The sequence below is a fragment of the Manduca sexta genome, chromosome 15 (genome assembly GCF_014839805.1).
Source record: "Manduca sexta isolate Smith_Timp_Sample1 chromosome 15, JHU_Msex_v1.0, whole genome shotgun sequence".
NCBI lineage: Eukaryota > Metazoa > Arthropoda > Insecta > Lepidoptera > Sphingidae > Manduca > Manduca sexta.
Window position 1 is genome coordinate 7,986,135 of NC_051129.1, and position 15,074 is coordinate 8,001,208.

The 15,074-nt window shown below is 38.9% G+C and overlaps 1 protein-coding gene across 4 annotated transcripts in view; it reads left to right on the forward strand.

Moving 5' to 3' along the window:
* Positions 1-13,049, forward strand: part of LOC115450480 (methanethiol oxidase) — a 28,734-nt gene extending 15,685 nt beyond the window's left edge. The window contains exons 4-11 of one of the 4 annotated variants that reach the window (XM_030178512.2): positions 717-876; positions 1,169-1,280; positions 8,546-8,743; positions 9,065-9,162; positions 9,615-9,799; positions 10,501-10,650; positions 11,920-12,038; positions 12,272-13,049. In XM_030178512.2, coding sequence (XP_030034372.1) covers positions 717-876; positions 1,169-1,280; positions 8,546-8,743; positions 9,065-9,162; positions 9,615-9,799; positions 10,501-10,650; positions 11,920-12,038; positions 12,272-12,320 — 1,071 coding nt within the window. In that variant the 3' untranslated portion in view covers positions 12,321-13,049. The other 3 variants (XR_005112371.1, XR_005112369.1, XR_005112370.1) reach the window with 3 other exon arrangements.
* Positions 13,050-15,074: the final 2,025 nt, after the last annotated feature.

The window sequence follows — 15,074 nt, forward strand, 5'->3', positions numbered from 1 at the left end:
GATCGTCAAATAGTTGGAATTTTCGAAACTAGCTTGCTCCCGAACCCAGGCTGTCTCGAAATCTGTCGTCAAACTTGAACGTTCCAACTTACGCTAGATAGTTGGCGAACTTGTTATATTGGCTGTCAGACCTTTGGTTGTCCTTTTCATACACGGGTGTGAACGATTTAGGAAACTACCAACATATTTCTTGTTGGTTTTAGTTTGGCCAAGGTTACTTATGATGAAAATCTTTCAAATTTTAAAGATGGAATGTTTAAGTTTATTAGTTGATAATAACAAAGGCATGTTAATGAGGGCGGGTAAGGGAATTTTGGGCAGAGAATGTTGCGGTTCCATGAAATAACTTACATATTATATTAATTGACTATACAGCTTATGTTGTCTTTGATCGAGTTGTTGCTTTCAGATGTCTAGTATTATGCTATATATCTTTAGATACTAAGATATTCAATGAGTACGTCGCTCGTCGTTATTAGCGAGATTAACACAAATTCCATTTACATAGATAAAATATTCGAAGCTAATCAGAAACTCAATTTCATTCCATACCTAATCCAAAAGCTAAATAAAATTGAAATCCAGATCTAATCTATTTATTCGTAAATGTTCGATGCAAATATCGCTGGAAAAGAATCCGTTAACTCCAAACTGCTAAAGAGCTCGTTGTATACTCCCTCATAGAGGGTTCATAGCTACGAAAATCTCATTACCAGGTAATCGACGGCTCCGAGCTGAGGTCATTCAACTGCAGTTTCCCGCACACGACACACTGCCTGGCAACGGGCGAAATCATGATTTCCACGATGGGAGATAAGGAAGAAAACGGAAAGGGGGATTTTGTGCTTATCGATGCGCAGACTTTGAAAGTGAAAGGTGAATTGCCAACGGACCTCAAATCCGGTGATGTTTGAGTTTCGAATTCGAAATTCGGTTTGTTTGAAAATCATGCTTTCTGTTGTTGATCTTGGTATAATGAAAACGACAAGAGTATTTTGCATTCATTTTTTGTGTTCTTTGTCAATGCTCAGATGATTTACAAATGTAAATTTTGCTTTTACATCATTTGAAGACTCTATGCGTCCAAAATAGATGTTAAACTCACCAATAAAAATAACATCAAATGGAAAATTACAGATCAGAAATCTAAATTTACCTTTTCTTTTAGGGACTTGGACGAAAGGTAAGAAAATCGCGAAATTCGGTTACGATTTTTGGTACCAACCGTACCACGACGTGATGTTCGCGTCGGAATGGGGAACGCCGAAACACTTTAAGACGTGAGTATTCCTTAATAATTTCATCACCTTTTGCGTTCCTTTCCGTTTAATGACATCAATTATCATGGGGTTTTTGTAAATCGGAAGGATAATGGTTAGCTTTATTCAAATATAAATTAAATGACGATTTAAATAACAAACGTCAAATAATAAAGCTAGGTAATTAAAATAAAACTTTAACTGGTGAAAAATGTGACTATGTATTTATGAAGAACTTTGTAACTAAAGAGAATATCGACATATCGCTTACAGCATTATTTATGTATTTAGACAGTATAAAATATTACAATCAATAAATTATATTAAAGATTATTATTGGTATTATTCTTATATTGGTATTATTATTATTGGTATTATTATTATTGGTATTATTCTAAATTGCAGTTCAGTTTTGAAATATCATTGTTGCTTATTAAATTGATATAAGTATTTTAATAATAATAATGAACGTCGTACTATTCAAGTCATCGCAATTACGTTAAACATAACAAGTAAGATACATCCGTTTTACAAATAATGACGTAGCAGCTTACTAAAATACAAGTTAATTCATTTGAAGATAATCTGTAGCGGTTTATGAAGATTATACTTGCTAAAGTTATTAGATTTTGAGCCTTAAAGGTATTATGTTAATATCACGAAAATATCATATCGTATTTTCATAATAACGTTTATTAAGCGCTTACTCGTTTAGGAATGTTCAATGTATTTTGTGAACAAATTTGTTTATAAATAGCAGACATTGTAACTAAGGGACCTTAAATTTTTATTAGTATGCAAATTTGCTCTTTCAGCATTGAAACTAATATTTCCCGTTTTGCACAGTCTTGACCAAAAAATTCAATGGAAGTTAATTTTCTCTGCTTGTACTCTTCGTGTCGGTTTTTTTATAGTCGTAACGTAATTCGTCAAAAAAGGAATATTGTCAACCAATGTTTAGTAATAGCTCCTCAAAATTATTTTAGAATAAATAAGAATGCATTTACAACTTTAAAAGCAAGGAATAGGGTGTAAACAGGTTTGTTTGGTCTTCGTACATACCACGGGGGCCTAATATTTTAATAAAACAAAAGCAGCCGTCATACTTATTGTTCATTGATTCAATTTCATAATTAGGTTTCCATTACGTTTCTTATTGTAATTTCTCCAATATTTTATTCAGTTGTCTACATGATTAACATGCTGTCCCAAACATACCACACAATAATCTTTTAGAACTAATTTAAAAGTGTTATTCAAGCTATTCATTTACTCACTATGCCAAAAGCGAAGAGTATTAACAAAACTAACAAGTCGTCCGCTGCTTCTAACGAAGCGCACGGCAACATAGTTAGAAGGGTCGCTGCTTCCGTGGAAGCGCCCCACAACACACAGGGGCCGGTCGCTGCTTCCTCCGTGGAAGCGCCTAGCCCTAGCACATCGACCGCCACCGCCCCTAATTCATGGTTGGCTGGTGAGCAGGTCTGGCAGGTGGTCCAGCGGAAAGAAACACCCTCCGACATGCGGAAAAAAAATAAACGCACAGAGGAGAGGAAGAAACGCTGGGACCAACAAAACGCCGGCAGAAAGCAACCCCCCGCCGCAAGGCAGGGTGACGCCAAAAAGCCGCTATCGACACCTATTGCTGCAGTAGGTGCAAGGCAACCGAATCGTCAGGGTGACAACCAGGGCGAGAGGGGGCCAAACACCGAACAAGCAGCACTAACTAGCGGACCCGCGGAGGTGAAAACCAATGCGCACCGCAAACCCAGACGGAGACGAGGTGGCAGGGGCCAGGGAAATGCGTTGCCCGCAACTCAGCAGGGCGACGTTAAAGTACCTAAACGCCCCCGCCCCAATGAGACACAATCACCTCAAGTACAGGTGAAGAAGCAAAAAGCGTCCACCAGCGTCGTTTCGGCGAGGGGGGCCGCCACCTACGCCGACAAGGTGGTCCTGAACGACCTCTTTGTGGCGGTGATGGCGGAACCCTTCACCGACCTATCACCAACGCATGTGGAGGCTATTACGAGCACTCTGGAGTCCTGCATCATAGGTTTAGCGGATGCTCCGAGTGGATCTAACAACATCCCGTATGTGCCCGCCTTCCATGGAAAACCTTTCCACAGTGAGGGCGTGCTTAAAATGCACTGCGAGGACTCCAAGGCTGTGGAGTGGCTAAAAGAAACTGTGGCCACTCTAGAGTCACCAATCCCGGGGACAATCCTGGTTGTCAGGCGCCAGAAGCGCCAGGAGGGGAACACACCTGGCACTTTTCTGGTGCTTGGCATACCAGCGGACGAGATCCCCAACATAATGGCGAGAGGGCGAAGGCTCTGCTACAAGCTGGGCAACGCCTACATCCGCTTCTTCGGCAACAAGGGAAGGTTGCAGGAAATGCCACCCGACCAAGTTGAGACGGCGCCTACATCCGGGACCTCCAGCGACCCCTCCGCTGCAAAGCAGAAGGTGCGCGCTGGGAAGGACCTGGTGATGGCAGCGTCTGTGTCCACGGCTAACCAGCCAATCTTCGCCGAAAGGCAAAGTGCGGTTGGAGAACCAATGGTCACCCAACACTCCTCCGCCGAAAGGCAGAGGCAGGATGGGATGTCAGTTTGCTCGCTGACTACCACCGACGGAGACGCCAGTTATGGCGATCTGGAGGAGGCTGTCGCGCATCTGGCTGACCAGGACATTCCGTTGGGGACGGATGAGGAAGTGAGCAGCCCCCTTCGCTCCTCCTCGCCTCACTAACTTAATACAAGCCAACCTCCAGCATAAACAAGCTGCAGCGGCCACCCTGCGTAGAGCACTGGAGGTAAACAACAGGACCATCGCCCTTATCCAGGAGCCGTGGATAAGGAAGGACAGAATCTGCGGTCTGAGCAACATCGGAGGTAAGATCCTACTTGATACCACCGTCAATAACCCACGCACCTGCATCTACGTACCCAAATCAATTGACGCAGTTATAATTAATGAGTTCTGTTCCAGAGACCTGACCACAGTCAGGCTCCGGAGCAGCTGTCCTAGCATCCCGGAAGTAATACTAGCGTCCGCCTACCTACCGGGCGACGCGGACGTACCGACGGTCGAGCTAGTGAACCTAATCAGACACTGCGAAGACAAGAAGCTTGAGCTGATCATCTCGGCGGACGCGAACGCTCATCATACTATCTGGGGTGGCGGCGCTTCCAATAAAAGAGGTGATGACTTGGTTGAATTTTTATTCTCCACTAATCTTAGGCTCATAAACAGAGGGTCCGAACCCACTTTTGTAACTTCCAGATACCAAACTATTATAGACATAACACTGTCAACGGATAATATTTCGGAAAAAATATCAGATTGGCAGGTATCTAACGAACTATCCAACTCGGATCACAGATGGATAAGATATAAACTGAACGTGGACACTAAGAAGCCCGAACCTTGGCGCAACCCTAGAAGAACTGATAGCGCATGGTTCGGAAAGCTGGTGTCAGCAAGCCCGAACCTCAAACATATCCCCGAGGAATATGGCGGGCCGGCTGACATAGAGAAACACGTAAATAAACTGACAGAAACACTAATAGACGCATTTCAAAAAAGCTGTCCGCTCACGGGACACACGCCTAGGACTGCCAATCGCAGCGGCTGGTGGAGTCCTCAACTCGAGAAATTGAGATGCAAACTACGCAAACTGTTTAACAGAGCAAAAAACACAAGGAAAGCAGAAGACTGGGATGCGTACAAGGCAACCCAGGCAGCATACAAGAAATGCATCCGGGTACGGAAGCGCGAATGCTGGCGAACTTTCTGTACTAACATTGAATCAAACACACAGGCAGCTAGGGTGAGAAAAATCCTATCTAAAGACCCAGATCGCAACCTAGGCTCCCTGAAGAAACCAGATAACAGCTATACAACAACTGACACAGAAATGTGCGAGCTGTTACTTAACACACACTTTCCAGGTTGCTCCGTAACGGAGAACACCACATGGGAGGAGGAAGACCAACAAAAATTTAAACTAGCAACTAGCGACGCCATCTCTACCGCCCAGCGAGTAATCACGTTGGAAAAAGTCCTATGGGCAATAAACAGCTTCTCTGCCTATAAAGCGGCTGGTCTTGACGGCATCTTCCCAGGACTTCTACAGTGGAGCAAAAGCACAATTGCTCCACATCTAGTCAAGATCTACCGAGGATGCCTCATACACTGCTACACCCCCCATAAATGGAGAGAAGTAAAAGTAGTATTTATACCTAAACCAGGTAAGAGCGACTATACACAACCAAAATCGTATAGACCAATCAGCCTCACCTCCTTCCTTCTTAAGGCAATGGAGAGATTGTGTGATCGAGATCTCCGAGATGAGGCTCTAACTTACCACCCTCTACATCACCAACAACACGCCTACTCCTCTGGCAAATCAACCGAATCAGCGCTTCACAATGTCATTACGACAATAGAGAGCGCACTATCAACTCAATCTTCAGCGCTTGCAGCCTTCATTGACATCGAAGGAGCTTTTGACAAGACGCAGTTTAACAGCATAAGCCGTGCACTGCTCAACCATGGTGCTGACCCGTCCACAGCCAACTGGATAGGTAATATGCTAAGGAAAAGAGCGGTGCAGGTGACAGTCAATGGCAAAGTCCGAGCCATTGTATCAAAAGGCTGCCCACAGGGGAGAGTAATATCGCCACTCCTGTGGAACCTCGTAGTGGATGACCTAATTAGGTCACTAAACGAGGCGGGCTTCCACACTGTAGGCTATGCAGACGATGTAGCGATCCTTATTAAGGGAAAATTCGAAGGCGTCCTATGCGATCTCATGCAAGGGGCCCTCAAATCGTCGAACGATGGTGCCTAGAACAAGGACTAACGGCAAACCCATCGAAAACCGAACTCGTATTGTTCACAAGAAAGCGAACTATAGAAAATTTACGCTTACCTAAATTACAAGGCACCACGTTATCTCTTACAAAAGAGGTGAAATACCTAGGTGTCATTTTAGATAATAAACTGTTATGGAATAAACATCTGGACCACAAACTAGAAAAGGCCTGTATCACATTCTGGCAGTGTAAAAGACTTCTCGGCAAAACTTGGGGCGTACACCCTAAAATTGCCAGATGGCTATATACTGCGGTGGTACGACCAATCACCACCTATGGTGCTGTAGTCTGGTGGCCCAGAACCAAACTATCCACAGCTAGAAACAAACTGCAGCAATTTCAGAGATTAGCGTGTACAGCTATAACGGGCTGCATGAAAACTACACCCACAGCTGCTTTAGAGGTCCTGTTGGGACTGCCGCCCCTGGATCTGTTTATCCAACAAGAGGCAGCCTCAGCAGCAGTCAGGTTAAAGACACTCAAGCTCTGGGGTACAGCAATAGGTGCCCACGCCGAAGATTCTGGTAGAGGCCATCAACTATAAACCACTGATGGCCGCTCCCAACGACAGGGTACCCAAACATTATATCTTCGGAAAAACTACACCGTAAGGCTGACCGAAGAACAGCATGACTGGTCTGGCACACACGAACTGCGAATATACACCGATGGGTCTAAGACCAGGACAGGATCGGGGGCAGGTGTGTTCTCACCAGAAATTAACATCAAGATATCAATGGCCTTAGGCGCACACAGTTCCATCTACCAATGTGAATGTGTCGCCATCACGGAGGCAGCCAGAGCAGTGGAAAAGCGGGGCCTTATAGGCCACAAAATACGCATTGTATCCGGATAGCGTTGCTGTATTACGAGCCCTTGATAGCAAGACCATTCAATCAGGGCTCATACTAGAGTGCCACCAAGCACTGGAGGGTATAGGAAAGACTAACTCAGTTACCCTACAGTGGATCAAAGGGCACAGTGGCTCTCTAGGAAATGACGCAGCTGACGAGCTGGCAAAAAGAGGATCGGACCAGACTTTACTGGGTCCCGAACCAATCATGGCGCTCCCCTTTACCAGCTGAGAACATGGCTGCGTCACAGAACACATAAACTACACGCGGATCAATGGGCGAGTATCAGTACATGCAGACAATCCCGGGAAGCCGTGCCACACCCGGACTCTCGTCTGACTAAGCGCCTTTTATCTTTGGACAGGGCATCCCTACGCATAGTCGTAGGTACCATTACTGGACATTGCCCACTAAACAAACATTTATATGTTCTAGGTATGACCGACAGCCCCCTATGTAGGGGATGTCTGTTGGCCAACGAAACAGCTTACCATGTCATCCTGGAATGTGAAGGAGTAGCTGCGCAACGGGCAAAAATCCTCGATTCGCCGGGGTCACTCCGAGAAGCCTGTGGAGACACCAGGAGGATCCTGCGCTTCTGGAAGGAGTTAGGCTGGCTTGCTCTGTAGCCGGCATGCACGTCACGCACAATGGCCCGACTTTTTTACGGGCTAAGTGCGGAAAAAGGAGCCCATAACCATAACCATCAAGCTATTCATTCGTTCATAGACAATATTTTCGAAGCGAAAAGCGGGCATTTAGTTCGCGATATCGAGTTATCAAAGTTGTTACCCCTAGCCCAGGAGTGCTCGTACCTCTAGCGTACCAATTTATATTATGTATGTTTACTAGAATTCATTTACCTCATAACTCGTTTACTCTATCAGTTATCGATTGCCTCGTAAATAAACCCAGCCCTAGAATTGTGTTTACATTGATTGTATTACGATCAACTTTGGTTTCATTTCAAATACACCTCAATACTCAAATTGTAATGGATTGTCTAACATTGATATTGTCGATAGATGTTTAAGACAAGTTATGAGGTTTCTTAATGTTTAACTTCAATTATCTGTCGTTAATTGCTAATTTAAAAAGGTCGGCCAGGTCACTGATAACTAGGTTTAATTTTAAAGAATTAGAATTCAAATTGTAAAGATGCTTATGAAAATAAATTTCTACCTAATTTTAATCGTTTGGGAATGAAAAAGCATTTAATGTTACTAATAATGGTTTTCTATTTTCTAGTTTGACAATAAAATTATATTCATTTGAATCAGCCTAAATATATATTTGTACAAAGCAATATTACAGTTGTCTTGCTTATTAGGAATTGGATGAAGATATATTAATTTTGATGACAACATATAAATGTATAACGGTTATTAATATTGGCAGAGTATGATTTGAAATAATATTCCAAATTCAAATTCTCTAACTCACGTCTGCCTACCTACTACGCAATTGACCTAGATATTCGTAGCGCGGTTACAGCCATTATTTGGTGCGCTACTCCGAAAAACGAAAAGATGTAATTTGTCATTCTCAGAGGATTCCATCCAGACGACATCGCCAACCCGGAACGTTACGGGACCAGCCTAAATATTTATAAATGGTCAACGCACGAGCTAGTACAAGTCATAGATTTGGGTAAGGAAGGATGTGCGCCCCTGGAGATCAGATTTCTTCATGATCCCAAATCCGCTGTGGGATTTGTCGGGTGTGCGGTCGAGGCCAACGTCTACAGGTATGAGATTTGTATGGATTTAATATGACATTTATGACTTGAGTGAAGTAAGGTTTGGGTTACATCGTAATTTAGTTGCGTTATACAAATCTTGTTTCTATAAGCAGTAAATAACAACTAGAAAATAGATTAGTATTAAGGAGATGTATATTGTATACATCTTCTTAATACTAATCTTCTTTCTCTTTTTCTTGGTTCTTCAATCTTATGTTATAAAAATCAAAATGTTTCAGAATATCGCAATTTATTATGTATGCAAAATCATTTTGAAATGGATGTTTAATAACGTTTATAACAATATCTATTTATCTCATGATATAGGTTCTTCAAATCTGATGACGGATCATGGAAGAGCGAAAAAGTTATTGACATACCGGCTCAGAAATACATGAATAATGGCGTCGAGTCTGAACTGAATGGTAAATCTTGCTGTGTTCTTAAATTTTAATTTTATTTAAGGCTGATTTTTGATTCTTCAGACGGATATTATATTTAAAATAAATTGACATTTGACTGAATATAAAAGTGAGACAATTGAGTATCAATTTTATCTTACGACATTAATATTTAATTTGTTCGTGTTATATTTTGTCTTATAAACTACTTTTATTCAATAAAAATCAGTCTTTAGTCTACAAATCCTGTAAAATAAGAAACACGTACCCAATTTTGCAACTTAACTGTATCAAAATGATCTTTTACTGATATTTCACTATCTCTAACACACTCCGTTACCACATTGTTCTAAAAGTGGAATATAGTTCATACGTGTGGAGAATTCCAGAATATAAGTGCCGGTCTTCTTGGCTTCGATTCAATCCTTTGCCTTTGTGCGGCGAGACATGACAGTTCCATTAACTTTTTGTTCTAGGTTTAATATCCAACATTCTTATATCGTTGGATGACAAATATTTATACCTTTCTTGCTGGTTGCACGGCGAAGTTCGCCAGTACGATATCTCGGACCCGGCGCACCCAAAACTAATAAGCCAAGTACAAATCGGCGGGCGAATCGCTAACGAAGGCTGGAAAATCGTGAAAGATAAAGAGTTGAAGGCAAGAATTTCTCTTTTTCCGATACAAATTGTAATGGTTCAAATGAATGTAACATGACTTCGCACAATTACGTTCGCGCTGTGTCATTCTTTTCATTTGAGTTTTTGCCTTCAGTTGCTTGTTAAATTACATTTCGTTTCTACCGTTTACGTCATTTTTCACAATGTTCAAATTATGTGAAAACATTTGTTTTCATTTATGAGGACAATTATGATTTGTATTGTTCTGTCTGGTCACGCTAGTAGATTATAAAGTATAATTTGGATATGGATTTATACAGCGACATTTTAATATTGTTTTACTAAATTAAACCATAACTTCTCTTCTTAAAGTAACACTCTACAATTAATTACGGAAACAAAATATATGAATTAAAAGTAAAATAATACTTTACGTGCGTTAATACCACTTCTGCTACTATAAAAAGATTTGGTGCAGTTGTAACATCGCGTTTACAGTTAGAAATATACTCACCCACACGCCATATTCGCACTGAATATCATAATGACCAAAAAAGCAGGCAACTAAAACCGGGGTTTCTGGTGAAAATATTTGTTATTCGTGAATGATTTTTGTAACTATCTTAACAGAGGTGAAGTCTAGTATGTGATTTCATTTATTAACGCAATCAAAATGAAAATATAACTTAAAAATTGCCTGCAAATATTGTACAAATACTCATAAAACTCATACTTTACCAGGCGGCACCGGAATTACTGACATTAAAGGGCAAACGGCTTTACGGAGGGCCGCAAATGCTCCAGCTGTCTCTAGATGGAAAACGCTTGTATGTGTCATCATCACTTTACTCTCCATGGGATAAACAAATCTACCCCAAGGAAACTCAAGAGGTAAATTGTTAACTTTTCACTTCCTTCACTTACTACATAAGTATCACGGATATTGCGTAACGAAGTTTCAGCTTAGTAATTAAGTTTACAATTAACGTCTCAAAATTCGTTGTAGTCATAATTAAGATTGCCAGCCAGTTGGACTGCAAATTTATTTTTAGATAGTGCCATAAATATCTGACGAAATAAAAAGATGACATCTTTATTTCAGCAAGAAATAACTTATAGAATTGTTCTCTAGTTTTTACTCCGGAAACTTTAGAAACTACTTTTCTGTAAATAAAAGTTCGCAAGAGTTCTGGCAAGACCGTTAACTCCGATTTTATATTGAATTTTCTTTTCTAATAGAAGTTCTGGATAAACTTCATAATTATTTTGATCTTGGTGCAAGAAAATTATATTCATGCATTTAAACTTTAAGAGGGTTAAGAGGGTTTAGTTTTCCTTTTCACTATTTTTATACAAGGCTACAAATGAGAATTTGTCTTTATTCGCCTTTAAATTGATAACCTTTGAATACCTTATCCATCTTTTCTTAATAAGTGTAACCCTACGTCGTTTATAACATTATCTGAGTCGGTACCATACGGGAACGTCATAAAGCGTTTGTACTCCTATGTGGATTGCGAATAAAGTCATTTTATTGGATGCCGCGTAGGTCGAATGTCGTGCGGGCTGCAATAAACAGTTCCTTCGCCTTACATTTAAACCTCCAACCTCCTTCCTTATTTATGTACTAAAGTTATTTTTCTAAGGCCAAATTCTGTGAGACCTACGTCACCTGGGATAACTGAATAATTCATAAGCCACGGCGCATATTTTGTCATACAAATAACTGACAGACATTGTAATTTTAAACCGGGCTTGTTGTTCTTGAATATTTTTGCTTTTTACGACAACCAGCCTGAATTTCATTTTATTAGTTATTTCCATTTTTTCCTTATTCTCTTAACATTTTGTATACATTTCTTCGTTCCATATTTTAATATATTTACACTGCTGTTTTTATTAGATCGTGTTTTACGTAATGCAACTGATTAAAAATACTTGATACATTAACCAGCTTTTATGCAACGTACCGAGAAATGCCTACCGAATTATTAAATGCCTTTCTCTCTTCTACTTTGAGTACCATAATAATAGTTCTAATTGTTCTAATATATGACCTTCACTAATTTATTCATAATAAAAAGCAAACTGTACCTCGTAAGTCATAACAAAATATATTTAAAAGTATGTTGGAAAATCAATACAGTTTATTGTTGCCAGGGTGGTTGGATAGTCAAGTTGGATATAGACACTGTGAATGGAGGCATGGCTTTGGATCCGGACTTCCTTGTCCACTTCGGAAACGAGCCGGACGGGCCCACGGTGCCACACGAAATGAGGTACGATAAAAATGAAAAGCTGATATTTATTGATTTAATTTTGTATGAAGGAATAAAAGTTACGATAGGGATTGTAAGATCTGTAGTTAGCTGATAGATTAAAAGAAATTGAATAATCATCAGATACAACATTTAAAGAAATAATTGCGTCGTATTTAGAGTTGAGATTGGATTTAGATTTGGTTATGTTTTAAGTATTATATGTATCATTCATGAACAATATTACCCTCTAGATACCCCGGAGGAGATTGCACTTCGGATATCTGGTTGGCTGAAGACTAAAGGACACGTCATCGAACTAACTGTAGTTAGCATTGTGCCAATATTTTTATACGAATATAATCTATTAGTAATATAAATTTGAATATCTATAGTACGTAAACAATGGGAACTAAGATTTGGTACGTTAATGCGGTTTGCAGACCGAAAATTAAGGTAAGTTAGTTTGACTTAGGTTGCATAGCTGAGATATTTATTCATACTTGCGTGCAGACCGCAAAATATGTAAACTATGTTCTATGTGTAATTTTCTCCGCTATGGCAGCTAAGCAAAACTAACGTAGCTCAGTTCTTGGTTGGCAGTTACCGTTAAACAAATGTTAAGCAAAATATACTAATATATTTAGAATTGCTTTGTCATTTTATTTTACAGAATTGAGCGTAGTATAATGTTGGTTAACATCGACCATTAAACGTATTTTTCTAGCAATTGGGGGATGTATTTTTTCAACCGTTTCGCGTATTTTTCCCGAACGTTCCGCAGTGGGCTTAGTAGTATTTTGACAAGTAATGTTATTGGTATTCCATAAAATTTTGTAAAAAGAACTCGGAGTTTTGTAGAATCAGTTTTGAAGACCAAATCTAAGTGAACTTAGATTTGTAAGATTTATAAGCTGTATTATTTATTATTGTGAAATCATATTTTTTAGCAAACGCTTTAAGAAAAAATATTAATTTTGTACAAACTAAATGTCTGTGAATATCTGCATAATATAATAGTTATTAATGAAATAAGTTTTTTAATTAAAGTACAACTCCTTTAAAACGGCAATTCCCCTGGCGATGTCGACGTTTAGAAACAGGGGTAATCACTTAAAATCAGGGGATATACTTTCTCGTATTACTATTATCTTATATATATCATAGTAGCGATAGCTCAGTTGGGTGTGGGACGGACTGCCGAGACGAATTATGTGTGTATTCTTTGTGAATTATCGCTTGCTTTGACGGTGAAGGAAAACATCGTGAGGAAACCTGCATACTGGAGAAATTTTCTATAGGAATTTTAAGGGTGTGTATAGTCTACCAATCTGCACTAGGCCAGCGTGGTAGACGAAGGCCTAATCCCTCTCAGTAGTAGAGGAGGCCCGTGCCCAGCAGTGGGACTGTATATAATATTAAAGGCGGATATTATTATTATTTATTATTATTATCTGCTATAAAAAACACATTTTTCGTTTTTATAAGCATATATTTATCTACAAACTCCACGAAGCCACAAGATTTCAGACTGTTGAAATGTTATGGTAACAATATAATGTAATATTACCGTATTTTATCAGCTTCTTTGTACGATGAATCCTCAATAGATATAATTACTTGCCTTATTAAAAGGCACATTAAGGTTTCAATCATGTTAAAATACAAAGAGCATAATGTAAATTATATGGTGTTAAAATTAGCAACTTTTGATTTAATTAAACGTTGAATCCTGTTAGTTTAACCCTATTTATTTTACTGGTAGCGTTCGATCGGCGATAATGAACAGTTTATTTACTATGTTAGAATTTAATGAGTTAGCAACTTCAATAAATTGATCGAATCAAATGGAACAAATATTTGATGATTAAAAATTGCATGTTACATTATATTAAATGGAATTGATATGATTCTGGTAATAAAATTGTTGGGAGTCATATATACTATCAAGTTATGATATTATAGAATATGAAAAAAGTTGAAGGAAGACCTTTATCTACTGATATAAGTATTATATGTAGTAGGTACCTTAATTTAATGGTTTTTAAGCTATTTTATAAACTGACCTTTGAACTGCTAGTTCGCATCACCGACGAGAAGAGGCGATGGTAAGTAAATTTATACATTAGAGAAAGGGAATGAGCTTCGAACAACAAAAGTCTTTGTATCAAAATTAACACACATACATCACGCCTTTATCCCCGTAAAGGTAAGTAGAAGTGCATCTAGGGCACCCACTATTCACCAAGTACGTTCCGTCCTATTGTGCGATATGGTGCGACCTAATCGACATAATATTGGTGACAAATTAAAATCTTTAATTTTAATATATTTAAATATTTGCACCTAAAATATGCACGTTTATGATACAATTCAGTAAAAGTGTAACTATATGAAATACTTCAACATTATATTATGCAAATATTTCACTAATATAGTCGACGTTATATATTTAATAAGACCGTTAAGTAGTATTAAACAATGTTGGAAATAATATTACCAAGAGATTTTCTGGGAAAATTACTGATATTAAAAATCTCAAATAGACAAGTAAGTTCAAATTGTCCCCTGGAGGCCAGGGTAGAGACAAACTTATTACATATTTTATAGTAGTCGAGTAAAAACTTGTGTAAACTTATATTGAAAAATTCTCTTTGAATGTTAGTGTTAAAAATAAGGATTTTGTTTTTCAGAATCCATTATTCTACACTTGTAGATGTTAATGATATTATTTATGAATATAGTAGAATTTTAAAAATATATGTGAATGAAACATTTATTATTTACGCGCATTAGCTTTATAACACATGATTACGAAAAATACTCCGCAACAAAAACATTAAAAATAAAAAATAAGCAACGAACCCTAGTTAGGCACTTGTGAAACGAATTTCTTTTCGGCAATTACTTTCTTAATTACATTTTGCCAAGCTTAAAAATACCATTACGGAGGGTTTATGGTCTTTAATAGACCCAAATTCTAATCTTAACACACCAATCGATACGAATGGTAGAAAATAAAGATTGCTTTCACGATAATGAAGGTGGCTTAAAAGG